This window comes from Pholcus phalangioides, unplaced genomic scaffold (assembly GCF_987345545.1).
Source record: "Pholcus phalangioides strain wild (caught in Gottingen) unplaced genomic scaffold, Ppha-v1.0 ptg000017l_1, whole genome shotgun sequence".
Taxonomy (NCBI): Eukaryota; Metazoa; Arthropoda; class Arachnida; order Araneae; family Pholcidae; genus Pholcus; species Pholcus phalangioides.
Genome location: NW_028301610.1, coordinates 33,807,367 through 33,831,294, shown reverse-complemented (window position 1 = coordinate 33,831,294; position 23,928 = coordinate 33,807,367). Strand labels below are relative to the sequence as shown.

The window sequence follows — 23,928 nt, the reverse complement described above, 5'->3', positions numbered from 1 at the left end:
GTCATGATGACTGTTTTTCTTCCGAGAGAAATACATTTTTATTTATTGCAATCAGCAAAAGCAGCAACTCTTCGTTTCCCCACTTTCAACAACCAATTATTAGCAAATTAGTCGAAAATTGCAATTTTGGCTGCATTTAGGGGATTACCATTTCTCACATTTCCCTCGATTTCATATGATGGCCTTAAGTATGAAAGTGTAATTTTTTTTTGAACCTATATATAAGGATATTACTAATATTAATTATAAAAATTGAATAATTTCTCATTCAGTTAAAATTAAATTATCAAGTCTGTCTGTGGACCACTTATGCCATATATGCTGAACCCATTACCTGCTGGCCAAATACGGCCCTCGGGGTCATCTGATGTGGCCTGTGACTTCATACGTAATTTTTTAAAAATGAACTCTATAAGCGGCACATTTATATATCACTTAAGGGACCCTTGGCATATTTACAGATCACTTGAGCGACCCACGGCACAGTGAAAATCAAATTATTAGTTAAAATTAAATTATCAAGTCTATCAGCGGCCCACTTATTCCAGGGTTTCTTAACCTGTGGATCGTGACCCAGACTTGGGTCCCAGGGGCTTCCGAGATGGGTCGTACACAAACAATTTTTGAAAAATTAATCTAATTTCGAAAAACAAACAGTCCCACGGTTAGCGAAGCTAATTTTTTTGTTCATTTCGGGTCACATATCTTATCATTGTTGTACGCAAAGGGGGATGCGAGATGATAGTGTTATTTTGCAAGAAAAAACGTAAACCCTCCCCCCCCCCCCCGAGAATATTCTGCGTACGCCTATGTATCTTATATATAAATGTAAGTATGTATGTATGTTTGTTCTTTATACAAATCTACAATTTTAGACCGATCGTCGCCAAATTTTGCATACATACCAAACAGAACCGGGATTGAACCATATACTACTTTAAAAATTCATCAGAGCTGGGAAAATGTCCGAAATGGATGAAAAACCGACGGGCAACAATTATTCCTGGGCCCTGGATCACTTTCGGAATGTTTACTTCGGTTACCGTGGTTCCCTAACAATGCGTTTGAGACATGCACATGCCTTTATAATGGTTTGTCACTTCTTTGATGCCGCCAGGATTATGTATAATAGATTAATCCTTTGAATCAACCCACACTTTTGAATCATCACTTGAATTTGTCACTTTTTGAATCATCCCAATAATTGATGAAAACCCGGGAAACGCCGGGTATTTTTGCTAGTATATTATATATATCCTAACGGACCATGGGTTGAGAAACGCTGTTCTAAAGTACATCAAGCTGAAACGCCCCACGGCAATGCCAAATACCATTTTCAACAAGATATCCTCTTATTTATGTTTTTTCCCCCCGATCTCATCAAATCATGGAAATAAAATGGATCAATTCTAAAGGCCATTCGCTGTTGTGAGAACATTTATTACTAAAGGGGAAGAAAAAAAGTTTCGTTAATCAATAAATTGATTTTTTTTTTGTTAAAAATCTCCTTATATACATATATTCTTCTCCCACCATCAAATCATAATTTTTCTTTTGGGGTACATTTAATGGCATAGCGGTTAATCACATATTCTGATTCCTAACGCTTTTCGAGCCTGCAGGGGCTGCTTTTCTTTCAAATGTCGTATCGAAAGCCTTCTATTTACTCGCACGTGTTGTTATTCATTTCCACGAAATGGATAAGAAAAATAGAATTTGAGCAAAGATCGCCTATTTTTGGTTTGTTTTTAAAGATAAATACTCCAGGGTCTAATTCTAGATGAAAAACATGTCCTGAAGGAAAAATTTGAAGATTGTGTTTTTCTCGTTTTTATGAGATAAAAAAAGCATCCGTCAGGTATGGTTTGTACAGGTAAAATGAAGTTTCTTATGTACTGGAAATTCTTTTTGGACGTATTCTACAGTGTGTACAAAATGGTTCCTTTCAGATAAAAAGCATTAGTAAAATGAAATACTTTTCTTTCCTTCAAATTAACTGGATACCTGTTTTGTCACCGTTTCTTAAGGTGAGTACTTTTTGTGAAATAGTGCCGGAGTGAACTTCAATAACATTTTTTGATAGAAAGTGTCTCAAAACGGTGAAAACGTTAATAGATTTTTGGACTACCTACGTCATTTTTGTGATTTTCCTCACTTTTTGAAAGCTTTTGATTCCGTCTTCACATACGCTGTCGTTAAAGCTCTAGATGGTATTGGGTGGAGTATATTTACATCAATATCATTAAGAAAATCTATGGCAAAGCAACTGCAACCATTCGTTTGGATAAAGGAAAAGCAAAAATTCACTTGGAAAAGGAGTCCGACGGGATGTCTCACCAAAGCTATTTACCGCTGTTTTAGAAGAAGTATTTAGAAAACTGGATTGAGATAAGAAAGGAATTAAAATAAATGGAGAATTTCCCAACTATTTACGTTTTGCCGCGACATCGTTATTATCAGCAATAATCAAGATGAAATAGAAGAAATGATACAAGAACTCGTAAAGGCAAGTATTCGGGTGGGTTTGAAAAAGAATCTGCAAAATACTAAAGTTATGTTCAACTCGTTCGCTTCGAATAAAAGATTCTGCTCAACAACACAGAGGTGGGAATAAGTAGGAAAAGTTATGCATACCTGTGGCAAGAAATTTCCATGGTCATGGCCTCCTCAATGAAATAAACAGAAGAATCAGGATCGGGTGTGGCACTTTTGGCAAAACTGTGTAATTTTGAAGAGCCTCATGCCATTATAGGGCCGTTCAAGTATTACAAGTCATCATCGATGGGAGGGGGGGGGGGGGTTCCGATTTGCTGACTTTTGATGTCAAGGGGGGAGGCGGGGTTTGGATAATGCTTACGTCATCAACCACCCTTTATGAAAATATGAGTTAGGATTCAGGGGGGCAGAGCTGATGACGAAATTTTGCTGACAAGGGGGGGGGGAGAGTCAGCGTTTTGCTGACTTTTGCTGACGCGGGGGAGGGGTCAAAAATGGCTAAAAATTTGCTTACGTAATACTTGAACGGCCCCTATGCCTGAAAAGAAAAGTATTCAATCAGCGTATGCTACCAGCACTGACTTATGAAACTGAAGCATGGACACTCACAAGCAAAACGATACAAAGACTACAGAGCGCACAAAGGAGTATGGTATGCTAGGCTATCACAAGGAGAGACAGGAAACTAATCAAGTGGATAAGGAGTCAAAATGCAAAAAATTAAACCTCTAAAATGGAAATGGGCTCGAAATTTCAAGAAGACAGGGCAACAGATGAACCATAAAGTATTCTGGATCGGTAACCCTGTAATGTTTAACGTCCGAGAAGGCGTCCCTAACTAGATGGAATGGTGAGATCCGAAAGGTGGCTGGAGTCAACTTAATGGCAAAAACATCAGAACGAGTAGAATGAAAAAATTGAGAGAAGACCTACATTCAGCAATGGATTGAAAGTGTTTTTGATTATGATGATTTCATTTTCGATTTAAAGTCACTTTATGTCATATTTTAAGCAAAATTGATGTAATATTCGAACAGGGCCGCAACTAGTGGGGTGCAGTCGGTTCTGGTGCCCCGGGCGCCGGACTAGAGGGAGCGCAAATTTCACTCTTTAACCTCTCCTTCGACATTATGAGGGGGCGCCAAAATGCGTGCTTGCCCCGACTGATCGAGCATCTAGTTGCAGCCCTGTAATCGAAACACAATTTTAAAAAATTCTATGAACGAAATGTTTTGTTATTGTCCCAGTACATTTAGCTAGTGTTGATGTAAGTCGTGTACTAAAATTTAAAGGATTGTATGGTATGCGCGTAAGTTACGCACAAATCTTTTAATGTATGTGTGAATTTTTCGAAATTTCATTTAACATGTTTAACATGTCATAACGTGTATTAGACAAATACATGTGATAGACCTTAGACTTTATTTCTTTATTTCATGACCTTAACATTATAGGACAAAATATTAAAATTTTGTAATGATACAATACATTTTTAGAAAGCATGTTTAAAACTCAATAAATGTCAAAAATAGCATTCTTCGTGGAATACGTTTGAAGTTTTTATTTACAGATTACTTGTATGTACAAATGCAACACTAAAGTGACGTTACTTCGTTTCTAAGCGTTGTATAAACAAAACAAGGCCAGTCTTGGAATCACAAAAATGGGGCTTTCATTAAAAATAATAATAAATAAAAATCGATATTCTCTTCCAAAATGACGTTTTAAGGTATTCGACAACCTTTATTGTCACTTTCCTTTAAAATTGTACTGGAGTGAAGTTAATAAAAAATTTTCGATTGAGAGCGTCTCAAAATAGTGAAAAAAATAAAAAAATTGTGGACTACCTAATGTCATTTTCTATGAAAAGTCATTTCTATGTCAAATTTCAAGCAAAATTCATGTAATATTCAAAACGTCATTGCAAAAAGTTCTATGAATGAAATGTTTTGTTATTTTGAAGGCACATTTAACTAGTGGCGATGCAATTTATTTACTAAAAATTTAAAGGATTGTATGGTATGTGCTCATAAATTACACCCAAATCTGTTGATATAGTAAAAAACACTAATTAGACAAATACATGTGATAGACCTTAGATTTCAATTGAAAACAAAAACATTACATGGCAGAATATCATATTAAAATTTCGTGCGATACAGATCAAATATTTTTAGAAATCATGTTGTAAACTCAAGTAAAATGTTAAAAACAGCATTCTTCGTAAAACAAGTTTTAAGTTGTTATTCACAGATTATTTTGCATGTAAAAACGAAACGCTCCAAAGTGGACGTAACTTCGGTTCTAAGCGTCATATAAACAAAACAATGCCTGTTTTGGAATCACAAAAAAAATCGAACTTTCACAAAAAAAAAATCGATATTTTCTTCCAGAATGACGTTTTAGACGTAGTCGGATACCTTAAAGAATAAGAACTTATTATTGAATATTTCTCAAGAATTTAAGCATCAAAATTATGTCAAGTTTTGTTATGAAAAATTGTGAAAAGTTTCTTCTCCCAAATAAACGTAGATCAGATAAGATTTTTGAGAATTCGGTATCGTTTTATATCCAAACTAAAACGTTGTTGGGAATATTACTGCATGTTAAATTAATACCGGAGTGAACAAATTTAGCTCTAGACATTAATTGCTAGAAATAAATTTCTGTTCTCATAAAAGGATGTCGTCCCGTACAGCAGATGCAACAATAATTCTTGCCCTATCGGGATTTATAAATCCGTCTCGTAATTTGTATTTCGGGTAACTTTACGGCCTATAGCGGGATGGGTATTATAATGGTTCGTCGAATATTTTAATAATTTCCCAACAGACAGATTCTGGAACTTTTATAAAAGACAATTTTTACCTGAACCTTACGTGTGGGTGTGTGTGTGGTTATTTTTTTTTTTTTGTCTTGGTTACAAATTACAATTCTTCAATTGCTTACGTACAATAAGGAAAAAAACAATTGTTTCCGCACAATAGGAAATCAGCCTACTAACTATTCTGTAATTGAGCGCATGGAAGCTGTTACGTTTAATCGGATAAAGTGCTGAGTATTATAAGAGTCTGATTCTCTTTTTTTTTTTTCCTATTTTCATACTTTTCCTTTGAAGACGGTAAATCCGGCAGCACAAGCAGTTTTTCCTTTATATTTTTCCCGCTAGTAACGTTGTGTTCCTGTTTTCTAATCTCTCTTGGGAGATGTCTATTGTTCAGACTTAGGTAAAAAATATCGTTTTCTATGCACGTTCGAATGGAGGCAGAAATTGTTCTCTTAAGAATTTTTCTCAAGTCCTTGTTCCTATATTCCCGTTAGAAACCACTGGAGCAGCCAAGAGATGTACATTTCCATCAATTTTCTAGATTATTTTTTTTTTGTTCAATTTTTCTATCTCGTATTCGGCAGAGTCTTAAACCTTTTTCTAAGAAATTTCATCGGTCCTTGAAAATTCTAATGTCATATTGTTTCACTTTGTTTTCTTTCGTGCTTATTTGTACTTTTTTCACTCCGAAAAAGCGTTTGAAGTTTCTCATTTTCTACTATGTCCGTGCTTTATTTTTTAATTTATATCCAATTTGTTCATTGTTATTCCACATACTGTCAATATTGTTGTAATTGACGAGTTACTCACCTGTATGTAGTGTTAATTTCTTTTCTTTTTTTTGGGTAGAAACTCTTCATTGGACAGGAACAATAAGCGTTAGTACCGCAATCGGAGAAATTTTGCGTCGTAATTTTACCGGATCTTGCTACCCAGGGCCACCCTTACCCGATGCAAGGCCCGGTGCGAAAATAATAGCGAAGCAATCTACACCCGATTGCTTTTTTTTTTTTTGTGATAGAGGAGAATCCAAACTATTCTGAAAATGAAAATCACGAAAATTTAGAATGAATAAAAGAAATTGTTTCAGAATATATGAATGTTCAGAATTCCAGAATTGATGAAAATTTGGAATTTACTTGAAAAACCATTCGAGACATGTTGGAAATTATTTTTATTTATTATTAAATTTATGAAAGAAATAATTCCAGAATTTTATTTTTTTTATACATTAAAATGCAGAAAAGACTCCAGAATTATTTCTTTCTAGATGAGAATGCAGAGATTCCAGAATTGCTCTTTTCTAAATGAAAATACAGATTTACGGAATTGATAAAAATTCAGAACTTATGAAAGAAATTATTATTACCGTAAATGCCTGCTCCCCCCCCCCCAAAACGTGAGGCCCGCTGCAACCGCACCTATCGCACACTCCTAAGAACGGCTCTGTTGCAACCGTTAAAAAATATTTTGGAAAGAAATTTTGTTTTGGTGAATGCGGTGATATATCATAAAATATGTTACGGCCAAAGTCCGAAGTGCATCCAGTTCCAAATTTTGGCCAAAGTCCGATTTTTTCAGAAATGATTCAGGATTTGGCCGGCCAATTTGCGAAGTGGCTGGAAATGCCTGGAAATGTTCAATGTGCTTATGAAAGACGGTCCAGAGAGAGAGTAGGCTCCACATACACTTTTTTCGTCGCCATGCGAGAGATGGCTATATACAAGGTGTCTTTTAAGTCCTAATGAGGCCTTTATCTCATCAACTGTTCGTAGTACAGGTATGGTTCCAACTTAAAAAATGCTCAAAATGTATTCAGAAATTACTCTGTACCAGTTTCAAGTGTGAAAATACAGTGTGACATAAAATAAAAAATCTAAATTTTTATACGGTCCCACTTTTTTGTCGGAACTTTTTTGTTGGCCCCAAGAGAGACAGAACAACTTTCTAATTAGATGTTAGAAGACAGTGGGGACCATTTAAAAATTTAGATTAATTTTTATTTTATAACACACTATTTTCAAATACAAATACAAGGATACAACAGGTAAAATGCCCAGCAAGGTGGCTGAGAAGAAGATGCCCATAACAAATATGGATGTCATATACAGGGTGATCAGCGAATAAGCCCTTATTTCAAAATTAAATATCTCTACAACAAAGATCAATAGAATTATGCGGTAAACGGTACGTTTATTAGCAAAACTGTAAAAATGCTGTACAGAAATTTCGAAAATTTAGTTTTTTTTTAAATTTTTTAAAATTTAAAAAAAAAAAAACAAAACTGGAGATTTTGGGGTTCCGAAAATCCTCATTTGTGTGAAGAGAAACCACTGCATTCGCCTAAAGTTACTGCATGGGCTGCGGTATGCGCCATGTGTGCTGACAAATTGTTCCAAAATTGTAACGTAACGTTCAGTAGTAATCGTTTCTCACACGAAGAAGGGGCCGATAATGCCTCTGGCGCATACCGCAGCCCATGCAGTAACTTTAATCGAATGCAGTGGTTTCTCTTCACGCAAATGAGGATTTTCAATTTTATCTATCATACAAATGACGTTCTTTCTTAAAGAGTTTGGCAGTTTCCAACGAACTAAACAAAGTATTTTTTAAATATGATACGCCTTTCTATATACAGGATGATTACATAATTCACCTTAGTGCATTTCACTAGCGAACTGTTGTTCCAACAGGGATACTTCCAGTTAGAAAAATTATTCAAATAACGTGTGAAACTCAGATACGTCATTCATGTTGCGAGAGGTTGTATAGTTATTAAAATATAAAAATTAACTTTTTTGTACAGACACCCTGATCCCCAAAAACCCAATTAGAAAGTTGTTGCCTTGTCTCTCCTGAGGCCAAGAAAGAAAGTTTCACTTTTCTAAGTACAATATTCGCAGAGATATTAGAATTCAAAAATCGGGGGAAAGTTAGGAAAAAGCCGCATAAAATAACGGAGAGAAGAGTTGTCCGTTAGTTTTTGCTGTTCTTTCCCCACTTCCCTTCGATTTTTGTAATTAAATATCTCGGTGAATATATATATATTGCACTTAGAAACGTGGATGTTTTTTTGTTGGCCCCGGGAAAGAAAGGGGAACAACTTTCTGATTGGGTTTATAAGGACAGGGTGTCTGTACAAAAAGTTAATATTTTTATTTTAATAACTATATACATTCCCTTGCAACAAGAATGGCGAATCTGAGTTCTACACATTATTTGGACAATTTTTCTTATTGGAAATATGCCTCAAGGATCAACGGTTCGGCAGTAAAATGCGGCAAGGGAAATTAAGTAATCACCCTGTATACATACTCATATCAAAATACGAAACATCTTATCAGCTGCATCTATACACGCAAGATTGTTTTTTTTTTTTTTTAGTCAATCAAAAGCTTTCTTTCATTTCATACATTTTTAAACAACTCACGGAGATGCGAAGTGCATTGATGAGATTATGGGACTCAAAAAATCAGTAACTCTACTCATACTTGTAGTTTATATTATCTGCACCAAGAAATTTTCGTGAAACAAAAAAATTTTTTTTTTTTTTTTACGCTGAATAAACTTTTGTTTTAAAATCTAACGAGAAATCGGATTTCAAGTTCGCCATCAAAGAAAAATTTCGATTTTAAGGGAGAAAAAATGTCGCCCACGATGTGGAAAAAATGGTAGATATTTTTCTGTTATATCTTTTTCTACATCTTCTTTGAAGTCTCCTGAGGACTCGTATCTTAGAAATAGAAGGTAAAAGTATTAAATTAGTCTCGAAAAGCTTTTTAAAGCTCACAAAGCCGTAATAGCGATAATATATCATATTGATTCTGGTATTAAGTACCCGTAAGATATACGGTAAAGATGGCACAGGATATGGAAGCATTTTTCTTAAATAATCTCCAACGAGAAATTTTCTAATGCATTATTTTTGAATGTCAACGTTTTTCCTGTACGTATTTTACATCGAGATGTTTTCGAAAAAAAAATGACCGACTTCATAACGAATCGAAACTTTTTCATTGTTTCGTAAATACCTACAAATCACGAGGAGTTTCTTAGCGTTGTTTGATCAATTCCGTGTCTTTCCTCTATATACACTTTTAAAATAACTTTTGAAAGAATGTATTTGAACAAGCGCCTATGCAAACACGATATTCGTTGACAGTTTATCGTCCACATGGGGAAGAAACTAAAACTAACTCTTATACGAACATTTACACAAATTACATTCGCTCTTCGTGAATTTTATTCGCCGCTTGAAAAATGCCTGAACGTGAATTCATTTAGAATTTGTAGGAACTACTTCTGGAAACTGGAAAATCACTGGTTTAGTATAAGCATACAGTTGTAAATATTCTCTATTATTACAATAATGCTCATTAGTTAAGCAACAAAATCAAAAATGCTTATAAAAGTAAATATTTCAATTCTTTTTTGTTGGAACTTACACAGATCATAGGGTGAAGCAAAGGACACTCTCTGGTGAAATTACAAAGAAAATAGAGAAAATTCAAAATGGAGAAAAAGTCGGCCAATATATGGGATATGACCGCCTATGCTGGAGGCACAGGCTCGACAACGTCGATCTATATCAATAATAAGATTATCAATGGCGTTTTGCGGTATCAGGGTCCATTTAAGCGAAAGACTTGTTCGCAGCTCACCGAGACTTTAGGGAGGATCAGTTGAATGTCTTCCATGGATGTCTAATATATCCTCCTGGGTTCAAGTCAAAAGAAATGGGTGGCTATTCCATACGAGTCAACGATTCAGACCGCGCGAACGTAATACTCGACAACACAAACTGTGTTAACTTTTTCATTATCGTCCATAAACATGGCATTGGGTCTCGTGACAGAAACAAATGGTGCGAGCGTGTGGTGCAAGGATGTCATCTAGATAGCGCACGCACTACCGTCTCTGAACATCTAGTGAAGGCATGGGGGGTTCGGTACGGTCGCTAATAGCAATTTCTGTCCAGATCATCATACCGTTACCCGTTACAATGGAGAATTATCAGTTTGTTGCTTGAATTTTGTGCATGAGTGCATTTCAGTCCTAAGGAAAAAGAAGTATTGTGCGATGAAAATATTGGTTGGGGTTTTTGAATTGTTGCGTCAGAATCAGACGTTCCATCTACTGATGCGATAAGTCTTGTTAATTCTTTAAGTGGTTTTTAGAATTTTCCTGATCTGCATTACAATTGCCTCATTTGAAATTGTGAAACCTTCACAAATTGCCACCTTATATTCGACAATAATTTTTTTTTCCGATTGTGAGCTGATAACTGCTTTCCCCTAACAAGAAGATTTACTCTGCCCATCGCTTTTATTTCCCTCACTACCATACAGAAACACCTGCCATGACGTGTGTGGCTTTCTAGGAAGAGAGGTACTTTTTTTGGAAAAAAAATCTCTGTATTATATTTATACTGAGCTTATATTTTTCTTTACAGTGTTGAAAGAAAGGGGAAAAACAACCTGCGTCCCTTTTTCACGCTCTTTCTCTTATGTAACCTTGAACAGGAGCTGATTCCTCCCACTGGTAGTTGATTGGTGATTGGAGGGAGGGTGGAAAATATGTTTTACCGGAAAGACAATTTCAACGCATTTTTAGAAGACGAGATATTTCGGGGTAGCGGGAAAAAAAAGCAGATCAAGTTTGACGAGATATCTCGAAATTGCCGCGATGCAGCCTGCAATTTGACGCGGATTGGTTAAAACCTGAATTTCAGGTGGTTTAACCAATCAGCGCTGAGTTACATGCTGCATCGCTTGCAATATGGCGCCAGTTTGCACCCTGCCGTACAGCTTTCAGTAACGTGAAAGCAGTACCCTCCAGTCCAAAAGAAACGAATAGGTTTCCAAGCAACCCCGAATACCAAATGAAGAAAAGAGCATTTGCACGTAAGTGCTGTACAACAAGCCGTTTTCCAACATGCTTGTTGGTGCATCTGCGCCTTTGGGTGTCAACAATGAGCTTTTTGGAGATGAAATTGAATTGAAAAATTTCAATAAGTTAGTAATTCCTAACAGGAGCGTACGAAGGACCGACCTTTCGGGGGAGGGGAGCACAAAAAAGCTTGAGGGGGACACAACATAGACATCTTATATATAAATGTGAAAGTCTGTATGTATGTATACAAATCTACAGTTTTAGACCGATCGTCGCCAGATTTTGCATATATACCAAACAGGACCGGGATTGAACCGTAGGCTACTTTAAAAGTTCGTCAGAGCTGGCCGAATGCCCGAAATGGGCAAAAAAACTGTCGGGCAACAATGATTTTGGGCCTCAACAATCACATTCGGAACGTTTACTTTGGCTACCGTGATTCCCAACAATACGCTTCAGACGTGTATATGCCTTTACAATGGTTTGTCACATCTTTAATGCTGCCATTATGACAGTTTATTCCTTTATAATGGTTTGTCACTTTTCCAATCCTCCCAGTAATTGAAGAAAACCCGGGAAGCGCCGGGTATTATGGCTAGTAATATTATAATTAACCCATTCACGTACTGGCTTTTTACGACAAATTTGGATGATCTGTATTAGAAGTATCGGTGATAAAACTGGTTCTCTCGCTTGTTTGTATTTTAGAAACAAAAGGGAAAAATATTTTTTTCGCCCTTCCACCTTTTCGCCCCTCCCCCTTTACCACCCTCCCCTATTTCCACAGAATGTATATAATTGTTTCCCTCCCCTATGTGTTCTTTTTTTCCTCTCGCATATAATAAAGATACATTATGTGTGTGAAGGGGGAATCACTAAACTGGAGTGTAGAAAGATAGGGGAAAAAACAACTTTCGCGTTCAATAGGATTACAATGAAGTTTCGCGATGATAAAACACATGGGATAGCTGGCATGAATTTCTTTCACTGGCGTTTGGATGAGATATTTCGCCGGTGATCGTAAATGGGGTTATAATATTATAATCTTATGTCTATGAGGCCGAAGGAATTTTTTTTTTCAGAGAAATTTTGAGTTACCAACCTTCAAAAGAGCAATTAAATTGACAGAAATTTATAAAAATAGCATATAAAAGATATTTTCTTTCGATATTTGTAATTTTTTTACGAAAATATTCAAAAGAAAATCGGGGTTGGGCCTCGCGCGTACGCCTCTTATTCCTGACCAGGGTACCACTAAAAAATCTCAAGATTGAGTATATATGTGGGGGATATTTATAATTCCGTTCTCATTTCAAAGGGTGCCACGAGCATAAAAATTGGGGAATGCTCTTCGAATGTTTTTTTTGTATGTGTCCCACGAGTAGAAATTTCTTTTTTAACGAAACCTTTGGCAAAACGTAAAAAAAAAATCTAGGAGCCAGAACAATTTTTTAGGCGACAAAAAAAAGTCCAAAAATAATGCTTCAATTTTTCAGGGCATAGTGACCCTCTTTCATGTTGGCAGATAAGCTACTATAAATTCCATACATTTTGTGTTGCTCTCAGCCAGCAATTTAGTAACTACACAAAGAAAATTTCAGGCGTCGATACCGATTTTTTAGTCGACATGGTGACCTGGCTTCTGGGATTTGACTAGCTCTGCTGTACAGTACATATGCATTTCTTTGAAATTCAGCAATGAGATGTTCTAGCTCACAAACTCATTCTGCGAACGAGTATAATAAAATTTCACTCATCTTTCACGAAATTAACATAAGTTCCCGTCACAGAAAGAGAATTCTGTGCGGTGGATACATTTTCCCATTAGAAGAAAAATGTCGTTAAGTATATATCGAGCTGCTAAATAAATCTCTTCAATGAATTGACGGCAATAGTAAACAACTTTGTGAGACTTCATGGAACAAAACAAGAGCTGACCTTGCGAGACAACAACAAGAAGATTTTATAGCTTCTTTTTGATGTGGATCCATTTTCTTTCACTGCTGCTATTGAGCACATTGATCCAGAGGGGGCCACATTATTCCACCGAGTCGATGCGGGCTTATACACAGACAATACCAATTTAATCCAAGTTTAATAAGACATAGACACTATAGAAACGAGACATAGACACTTTCTGAAAATGAGGAGCGGCATTGCTTAGTTTTATTACATTTTCACTGCGGGATATGTCTGAGAAAAATAAATGATATATAGCAGAGTAATTTCTGTCTTCGATGAAATCCTCTCATCAACATACCATTATTGCCTTAGACTATTATGGTGTGATACCTATACTTTCTTCTGACTCGGATTGGTAATACATCAGTTTAAAGATGGTAACTATTTAAGAAGATCAGTTGAATGTATGTTTTCGATGGTTAGAAACTGAGACAATTTGCTCAGTGAAGGAAAAGTAGCTGCTCAGAGAAAGAAATATAATACCAAAGTTGAATTTATTGGAATTTGAAAGAAGTTAAATTTTTTTACATTGGGGAAAATTGTATTATGATTACCCTCTTATATATTACGTAACAACTTTTTTATCATTCATTTATATAAATATGTATTACTAGCTGCTACCCGCGGCTTCGCTCGCGTGGATTTGGTAATCTGGGAATTGCTTGGTGATGACCCCCCTCCCCTCCCGGGGGTTTAATTTTGAGAATTCCCGTCTTAGTGAGTGTCTGTATACGGACTAACTTATAGCACTCACTGTATACAGGATTATTCAGAAGAGATGGGAAAAACTTTAAGAGGCGATAGTACACACCAACACAAACAATTGCCATCAAAGAATGCATGTCCTAACATGAAACGCAAACGCACTAGCGCGTTTCGAAACGGCCGCTCCGCAAACGTTGACGCGGCATTCCCGTTGAAATTTATCGGAAGAAAAAGAACATCATGCATGCAAATGTAACCTGGGGAAGAAGAAGAAACCATACGCAAATCTGCGTCACAGTGAATGAAAGGCACGGACGCCAGCCGTGTGAAGTTATTCCAGCGTGCTATCGTTCTAACAGTTGTAACGTACGAGATAATGGCGCATTTTGGTAATACTGAGTCCGCGCCTTTTATTCACTGTGACGCAGATTTGCATACGGTTTCTTCTTCTTCCCCAGGTTACATTTGCATACACGTGGCGTTCTTTTTCTCCTGATAAATTTCAACGGGAATGCCGTTTCAACGTTTGCGGAGCGGCCGTTTCGAAATGCGCTAGCGCATTTGCATTTCATGTTAGACCATGCATTCTTTGATGATAGTTGTTTGTATTGGTGTGTACTGTCACCTCTTAAAGTTTTCTTATCTTTTCTTAATCACCCTGTATACAGACTCACTTATAAAATATAATACTGACCAATATTTATTGCTTCAGTGGTTTGTGCTCAGCGATGATTGCCCCATATAACCTCTGAACCCCCCTCCTTATGACCCACAAAATTTCATATTTATAGTTTCAGTGGTTCTCCATGTAACCTTTGAACTCCCCTTATGACCCCCTTAAGGGTCGAATTTCAAAAAATCGTTTCTTAGTGAGTCTTTACGTCATAAAGTAAAACTACTGCGCAATTCAATATTTATAGCTGCTCTCCATATAGGGGCGCGCGGTAGCCCAGGTCAATAAGATACTCGTCTAAAGTACCAAAGTTTAGAGGTGTCGCGAGTTCGATACCCGGTTTATCCTTGTCAGAAAATTTTCCTAACACAGAGGTACAACAGAATCAGCGACATGACCGCAGAAAAAATTGCTACCTCAGGGAGTCCCACATCAAGGGGTTAGCGCACCAACCTCTCGATGAGTATAAAAATGCTCTGTCGTTCGGAATCGGCAATAAATTGTAGGTCCCGGTCTAATTAGCCCTCGTGTACAAAAAATGGCCATAGTACGACAAAAATGATCAAACTCTCCATATAACCTTTGAACCTTGTTGTGATCCTGCTCAGGGATCGAATTTCGGAAAAACCCTTCTTAGTGAACCTTTACGTCATAAAATAAAACTACTACTCGAATTTCATATTTATAGCTTCAGCGGTTCTCCATATAATCTTTGAACCCACCTTATGACCCCCTCAATGGGGTCATAAGGCGGGACATAAACTCTATAGCTCTTCTTTTTCTTTTCTTCCTTCTTTTTTTTTTCTCTTTCTTATTCTGTGCTGTACCTGATCTTGTGTTATTTGAATGTTGGGTTGGGGATTCTCTCTAGGGTTGGGGGATTTTTAAATTCATTCTTGGCGTCTCTTGGTGTTCAAAATATTAATGTTTAGAATTTTTTTTTTTAGTGATCCATAATTGATTCCGCCGATTTTTTCATATTTCTATGCACATTTAAATGAGTAAAATTAGTGGTAATTTTTTTCAAAACGTTTCGAAGACGTCGCCCCGGAACCCTTTCCTTGTTAGAGAGTCTTTACGTCATGAAATAAAACTACTGATCAAATTTCATATTTATAGCTTCAGTGGTTTCGGCTCGGCGATGATGAATCGGTGAATCAGTCAGGACATGTTATTTTATATACAGTTGTATATAGATAATCAAAATTGAAATTAGCGTTTTTCATTACTTCAGACGTAATCCGTGAAGGACAAGATGACTATTTCATCCATCGTCTAGCCCGTGATGGGAATTTTTCGTAAATTTTGCTACACCCACAAACAGGATGCCCATGATAGCTTCAATTTATATTTCCGAGTACAAAGAGTGAGATACATCCAAAGAGTGTTCTATTAGATGTATATAACATGAAAATCGCGCAGCAACTCTTCTCTGCAAGATCTTGCAACTTATAGTAATACCTGCTTTCTTATAAGACAGATAAAAAAATGAAGCTCCTCTAAGCAATGAAAGTCTCGCAAGACTGGTGTCCCGTTTCCACAATCATTGCATCGTTAGTCAGTACGAGTATTATGTAACTCTGTATACAGAGATTTCTGATACGTTTTGAGAAATAGATGATTCGTCAACTCCATCCGTCAACTTGCCCCGTTTCTCCAAAAATTTTCGGGATGATACAATTTAATCTGCATCTTCACTTCACGGTAGATCCTAAAAATTCTTACCTCTTAATATAGTACCTATATTTTTCATGGAATTCTAATACATCTGTTGGTATATCATTTACAAAAACCAATACATTAAAATTCTTAAAATTTTGTAATAAAGGCTCCCAAATTCCTCGGATAGTTCTCCGTTTCAATTCTGAGATACTTCGTGTTTCTGTCATGATTGTGGGAAAGCAAAAACTCACTGCATGTGCGTTTAATACCTGCACTATGAGATCGAGTTCAAACCATACATTAAGTTATTCTTACTGATTAAATGTAATTGATTTCAATGCAATGTTGATTTTTCATATCTTTCGCTACATAGAATATTTTTGTTTTCTTTTTTCAGTCTAGGCTGAGCAAAATGAATTTCCTGAAGGAAAGCCTATTGATCCTTTTGTGCGTTGCACTGCATGTCGGTGGAGGATTACTAGACGATAGAAACACAGCCCCGGGTATGTTCGATGAGTAATAAATATATACTCATTTACGTCTCGATAAACTTAACAGTAAGGCCGGGATTACACTATAAAAGTTTTAAAAAATATCTTTTACAAAACTTGAAGAGAACAACCAGTAAGCCTATTGGTTACATTTGCTTGAATGTAACCGATACGCTTAGTAGTTGCATTTTCAAATATTATAAAAGAACTTTTATTGTATGATCCCGGCATAACAGTAAATTCTTATATTTTAAAATCTGCTGGAATATCTTATGTAATTTTGAAGGAAGGCAAAAGAAGTCTTCTAACCCATCTTTTATATTTTTTTATTATCAAGTAAAAGTAGCGCTAATCTGCAGTGCGTAAAATCTAGCTATATTTTGTATTGAACGTTTAAATATTAATTTAAAAATTTACTCAACCTCAAGTTCTTATGCTTCCCGTATAAATAAGACATGTTATTCCAAGGTCCAACTGGCTTGAAAATACAGCACTGTATATCAGTATGTGACACAATGTAGACACAGTTGCATGGTGGTATCACCAAAACTAAACTCAAAGAGATCTCTCAACATTGTAATAAACCTAGTGGTACCAGTTTGGCACAAGCATCGTACCTCTACGTTATTGCATCCTCTTTGCTTTGGCAGATCACTCATATTTCAGAAATTTTTTCAATGTTTTTATCGCACCAGTCCATTATCTCAATCTAAATAACTCTAGTTCAGGGCTAAGGACATTTCAGGGCACAAATCGCAAAAAAATCTAGACGGTCCAACATAATGCTTCTTTTGACTTTTTAGGGTATAGTGATCCATTTTCGTGTTGCAGGTAAACTACTATAAATTCCAAACACTTTCTGCTGCTCTCAGCCTGCAATTTGATAACAATACAAACAAAATTTTCGGTGCCGATACAAATTTTTTAGTCGCCTTGGTGACCTAGGGACCTTTGTACAGCCTTGCTGCAGTCCATATTATTAAGACGGCTTAGCTCAACTACAAGAATAAATTAAACAGCATATTTTTAAGATGTGTTAAATTCCTTAGCTGTAGATGTTTACCTAATGTTAATGAAATGATTTTCCATAATTCTCTACAGCAATTTATACCGTGTACACAATTATATTTACATCTATTATCAATTTAACTTCTTCTCGTACAAGGGCGAGGTATCTCGTAGTAGAGTAGCTCTCATCTTTCCCTCTCATCATTGCGACGTTCCGTTGGTAACCCTATGGTCGAAATTCGATTTTTCCTACTTTACCACAGCATTTTTTTTCTCCATGGTTACGGTTTGACGAATAAAAAATATATTGTACCACATATTGTACAATCATATCTCAGCTAATGAAGATGATTCGAAAATCACATTCAAGCCGAACTTCACATTCAAACCCGAAACTTGATTTCTTATAGGTGTCTATGGAAAATCATTTAATTAATTTCAAAATTTTCGGCCCAAAATTTGTCAGTAAGTTTTATAAGGGGCCGTTCAAGTATTACGCCATTTCAGCCATTTTTGACCCCCCTCCCCTTGTCAGCATTATTCCGTCAGTACTGTCCCCCTCCTAACGCATATTGGTGGGATCAGAAACGTACGCGGAAGGGGGGCATAGGGGGCTCGTGCGCCACCCCCTCCCAGACGAAAAAAAAAATTTTTAATGCAAAAAAAATTTTTTTTTTAATTAAAATTTCGAAAGAAAATACCTTTATATGTTATTATACAATCGATTTCTGTTAATTTCAATGCTATTTGAAGGGTAAGAACTCAAAATTTCTCTTTAAGAAATTGATTGCGACCCACCCTTTTAACCATATATGGTAAACCCTTGACCCGCAGACCAAATGTGTCACTGAAGGTTATCTGATGTGGCTTTCCCCCCCCCCAAAAGCCAATTTTGTAAAAATGAACTAAGCGGCACATTTACAAATCACTTAAACGACCCGTGGCACAATTCCAGAGTATTTAAGTGGCCCGTGGCACATTTTCAGATCACTGAAGAAGGCCTCAAAGATCACTTTCACATTCAAAGATCACTTAAGTAACCCGCGACACAGTTCCAGAACACTTAAACGATCCGTGACACATTTAGAGATCCCTTGAGTGACATGTGGTACAGTTTTAGAAAACTTAAGCGGTCCCCAGCGCGGTTTTACATCACTCAAGTTACCCGCCGGAACATTCCCGGATTACTTAAGTGATCCGTGGCATAATTACGGATCACTTGAGTGATGCGTGGCATAATTACGGATCACTTGAGTGATGCGTGGCACAGTTCTAGAGCACTTAAGTGGCCCGGACACATTTCCAGAGCACTTGAAGGATCCGTGAAATATTTAGAGATCACTAAAGTGGCTCGTAGGGGACTTATCAATAGGGAGAATGTTAGTTCTGGTGCCCAATAAATATCGAAATTTTTTTTTTTGCCCAACCAAACCCTCCTCCCTCTTGTCATCAAAAGTCAGCAAATCGGAAACCCACTCCCCCTCCCCCCTCATCGATGCTGACGTAATACTTGAATGACCCCTAAAACACTAAGAAGCGATACCAAAATGGCAAAATAGAAGGCTGACATGAATTAATTTCGCAATTAGATGAAGGAAAAATTTTAAAAATGATGAGATACCGAAGATCTTTTCATTTTACTTGCCGTACACAACCCAGTCGGGTTCATAGATCTTCCCCTATGTGATGTGGTCAGCTTATTTCTGCTTCTCATACTTACGCAGATGGAAAAGATAAGTCCCTAAAGATGTCCAAACAGCTCAGTTTGATGCAATAAAAGAAAGTCTTCCAATAAAAGAACGTATGCACTGAAAACTTCCAAGTCTATTTTGTGTGTAATGCATATTTCTCTTAGCTTAATCAATCATTTCACTTGAGATGGCTGAAAAGCTTTCTGAAAGAGTAATAAAGGTATATCTGGAAACTGATTCTCAGGTGGACATAAATTTAATCGGACTCGAGTGACAGTAATTTTGATGATTATTGTGCGAAAATGAAGCTCACAATGCTGCCGTTTTATGTGATAGCGTGCATCCATGTCACCTAAAACGTTCGTCAGCTGAATCCGTATTCGTTAGCCGAGGTAGAAACAACGCGAAAAAAATCTTCGTTAGTCGAAGTTATCACTGTATATAGGGAAAAGGTGACTAAGGGAAAACCTGCTCCCACTTATCTTTTTCCCCCTTAATTACCTAAATATTAATCAATATACCAGTTTCTGAGATATAATATATTGCTGGTGTTTCAACAAAACATCGTCCAAAATTTTGCCAACATCCCGTACGCGTAAAAGGTGTCAAAATACTATTTCTGCGTGAAAAGTGTAGGTGCATTTTTTAAGATTATTAGTTTAGAGCTGCAAAAGAACTGACGCCATCTGTTCTCATGGGGAATTCAGAAATTTGGTTCACTTATGTATTGTGTGCAGTCAGAATCATCGAAGTGACATGCAAAAAAATATTTAACACTTAAATCCTCGTCTTCTTTAAATTACAGTACTGCCGGAGAAAAATGAAGAAAAAAACGAACCTTTCCAGAGTTTCAATAATGGTGAATATGATTCCGAAAAGAGGAACACCGACTCCAAAGGACATAGCTACATGTATTTTGGCAAAAGATCTCCTGGACAGAAGAAAGTAGCGGATCTTCTTCAATACCTTCAAAGAAACCAAGAACCATCTTGGAAAAGAGGGCACAGTATCATGAGGTTTGGCAAACGAAGTGCAGATAAACATAATTTTATCCGAATCGGCAAAAGAAGTTCTGCAGTAGATTATGATTTCAGTGATATAACTCGTCCTGAAGAAAAGAAAACAGCAACAGCACATTCTATGATGTATTTTGGTAAGCGTGATTCACCTGTTGGTCAGAAGAAAATGGGTCATTCAATGATGTATTTTGGAAAGAGACAGTTTGATGCTGACACTGCTAATAACAAACGACTCGGTCACAACATGATGTACTTTGGCAAACGTGATAGCTACTCATATATTAAACCAGACGAATTGGAGAAAAAAGCAGGTCATTCCATGATGTACTTTGGGAAACGAGATGGCGATGATGATTTTGATAAGCGAAGTGGACACTCCATGATGTACTTTGGAAAACGAGATGGCGATGATGATTTTGATAAGCGAAGTGGACACTCCATGATGTACTTTGGAAAACGAGATGGCGATGATGATTTTGATAAGCGAAGTGGACACTCCATGATGTACTTTGGAAAACGAGATGGCGATGATGATTTTGATAAGCGAAGCGGACATTCCATGATGTACTTTGGCAAGCGAGATGACGATGATGATTTCAACAAGAGGAAAGAACATTCCATGATGTACTTTGGGAAACGTGAGCCCTTTGATGATTACAATGAATCTTCGGAGATCGAAGCTTTCATAAAACCTGATGAAGAACAGCGAGCCAACCAACGCATGATGATCTTGAGCAAGGAAAGAGATGGAGCAGAATTGAACGAAAAAAGAGCTCACAGCATGATACATTACGGCAAAAGTGAAAATAATGCAGAAAATGACAATGAGCGAATGGAAAAGAAAGCCACTAATTCGATGATACGCTCAGGAAAGCACCAGTTCTATCGTATCGGTCAAGACCCATCGTCCTGGCTACCAGCTAGTGGCCCTCTCGGTCCAGTTAATAGCCGGTACATTAATCTCTTTGGCTCTAACCCTGAAAGACGACAAGTTTACGACAAGAAGAAACACAATATGATGCATTTCGGAAAAAGATCCGTTGACGATTCATACGCTGACGCCATCTCCGCCAATGACGAAAGCCGAATGATCGACCGAGCCAATTCAACCGTTTCCAAATCAGAGATTAGCCAAGCTGCACCGACAACTAGAAACAAACGGGAAACAAATGAATCCGAGGACCTCTTGTTGCTGCCAGTCACTTCTTACGCATCTCACTACCCTGACGCGGAAAGTAATGAAAATGGCGACCTTCACATCATAGAAGAAGAAGATCAAGTCCCGAAAAATCTCGTTATACGGCGCAGAAGCGTGGGAGAACCACAGAACACAAAGAACATTTTTATGCGTTTTGGATGATTCTTCCGCCGAAACAATGTGGCGACCGAGCGTTTCACTAACGCTTCAATAAGAGAGGAAACATATTTCCATCCGCACCTTCAAAAGCTGCTTCCTCCCCAATTCCCCCTTGTTGTATGAGCGCCTATAACCAGTATTAAAAGAATGTGACTCTGCGATTATAATTTCATTCTCAGATTTCCTTTGACAAAAAATGTTTTCCATCGTTATGTTTCGTATCTTGTGTTATTATATACGTATATATATAAACATATGTGTGAAATTTCTAAGAATACTTAAACGTTTTTTAGGATCTTGGATAAGGTCATAGCTGGAATCAAAAATATATATGATATTATTATGAATTATTATATAGGAAAAAAATTATTATAATTATGTGAAATAAAATTTATGTCACGCAGTGCTCCCGAACAAAATTAATGTCAAATTAAAATTGTGTGAAATATGAATTATTGTTGTTGTTAATTCATTCGCCAGATTATATCTATTGTGATAAATGCTCAAAACAAAATGAGTGTATTTATGTGGAAAATCCAATAAAAATTCCAATAAAATCTTGAGTGTTAGATAGTAAGATTACAACATCAAAATTTGTTTGAAGTTTCTTTTCGGTGTTTTTTTTTTGTTTTTTTTTTTGGAAAATAAGATTTCGTGGGAATTTTAGTTTTTTTAAAAAAAATGTTAATGGAGACTTAAGTAAAATGGTTACAATTATAGCATTAAACTAATTGTATCAATAGTGAAAACAATCGGGGTTATATGGTTGGTGCCATAGAAATTCGATCGATGCTAGTTGTCCATATAACGTAAGTAACAAGTACTTAAAGAAACTTTTGAAACTCTGTGAATATTCGCCAAATACAGGTATCATATGACCATTCTACCAGAACTAGTTTCATCCGGATCAAACACACGCAATATATCTAACTCTTTGTTATTGTCTAACCCAAATCTAAACTCTTTTGTTGTGACTTTAAGCAACAAGTAAGAAACAATGTTTTTGTTAGCAGTTTCCACTTTCTAGTTTTGGTCTTTCCGTGTGCAGCTGGAATTTCACCGGTTCTTGGATTACTTAATTAGCACCTGCCATGAGCAGATGCAAATCCTACTACTCAGGAAATACGAAAGTTTATATATGTGTGAATAGCAATCTCCACACAGACGGAGTGTTCAAAACCTTGAAAATCCAGGTGCTGAAATCCCAATCACTTAACTGGTAAAATGTGTTGGGGAGTCATGTCTTTCTTTCGACATTGTTCGTTTAGTTTGGAATTTCCATGTAGCTTAGCAACATTTTTCTTTCACCATGTCTAACCAAAGCTGCTTTGCGGATATGGAAATTGATGAAATAGAATAAAGTCACGTTGAAGCTTATCATGATGAGAACCGAAAACGAACCATAGAAAGCAACAGAGATCCCTATTCCAGCACTTGCAGAAGCTACGGACATGTTAGAAAAAATAAGGCTGTTGAAGCTCGAATCGCATCTTCATTCTCTAAATCAACTTGAAGATTTTGTGCAATGTTAAAAATAACCCAAAAGAAAAAGAAAATTCAAATTTCCAATTTACAAATGAAATAGTTTTCGTGATTGTTTTTACGTTTCATACAGGCATAGTAAATGATAGCATTCAATACATTTTTATAATTATTAAAGTTTTGGATTCTTTATGAAAGCATAGTCATCCTATATTGATGAATTTGATAATTCAAATTTTGGATAATTCGAACTTTTTTGCTGTCCTCATGAGCTTCGAATTAACCAAGTTTGACTGTACCATTGTCAAACAAAATAGTGGAAAATGCTGTATCAAAAAACTGTTGCAGTAATGTTGCTGGCATCTGAGTTTGATGTTGTCATGTCATTTTAACAGATAAGTGGGCACGCATTACGTGTGTGTGTACTAAAAATTTCCTCACAAAACCCTAGGTACACTAGATAAACACGCGCACACATACAAGTCCTATCCTCTTTTTACTCTTGATACGCTGTCGGAGATTTTTGTATCAGCCACGTCCACTCACAAACTCTAGTTCGATTCATTGCTCGCTTACCTCACGTCGATTCAGTGTTTTTTAAAGTCTAAGCACAGGATCTATCCAGAAGAACAGGAAAGTTAACACTTGAACATTATTCAAATT

The 23,928-nt window shown here is 36.6% G+C and overlaps 1 protein-coding gene across 4 annotated transcripts in view; it reads left to right on the top strand.

Moving 5' to 3' along the window:
* The window catches only part of LOC149072940 (uncharacterized), a 102,678-nt gene extending 80,302 nt beyond the window's left edge, over positions 1–22,376 (top strand). For 2 of the 4 annotated variants that reach the window (XM_089246873.1, XM_089246871.1), the window contains exons 2-3: positions 16,620–16,720; positions 20,213–22,376. In XM_089246873.1, the coding sequence (XP_089102999.1) occupies positions 16,630–16,720; positions 20,213–21,786 (1,665 nt within the window). In that variant the 5' untranslated portion in view covers positions 16,620–16,629 and the 3' untranslated portion in view covers positions 21,787–22,376. Of the gene's footprint in view, positions 1–16,614; positions 16,721–20,212 lie in introns of all 4 variants that reach the window. The other 2 variants (XM_089246872.1, XM_089246870.1) reach the window with 1 other exon arrangement.
* The last annotated feature ends 1,552 nt before the right edge of the window (positions 22,377–23,928 follow it).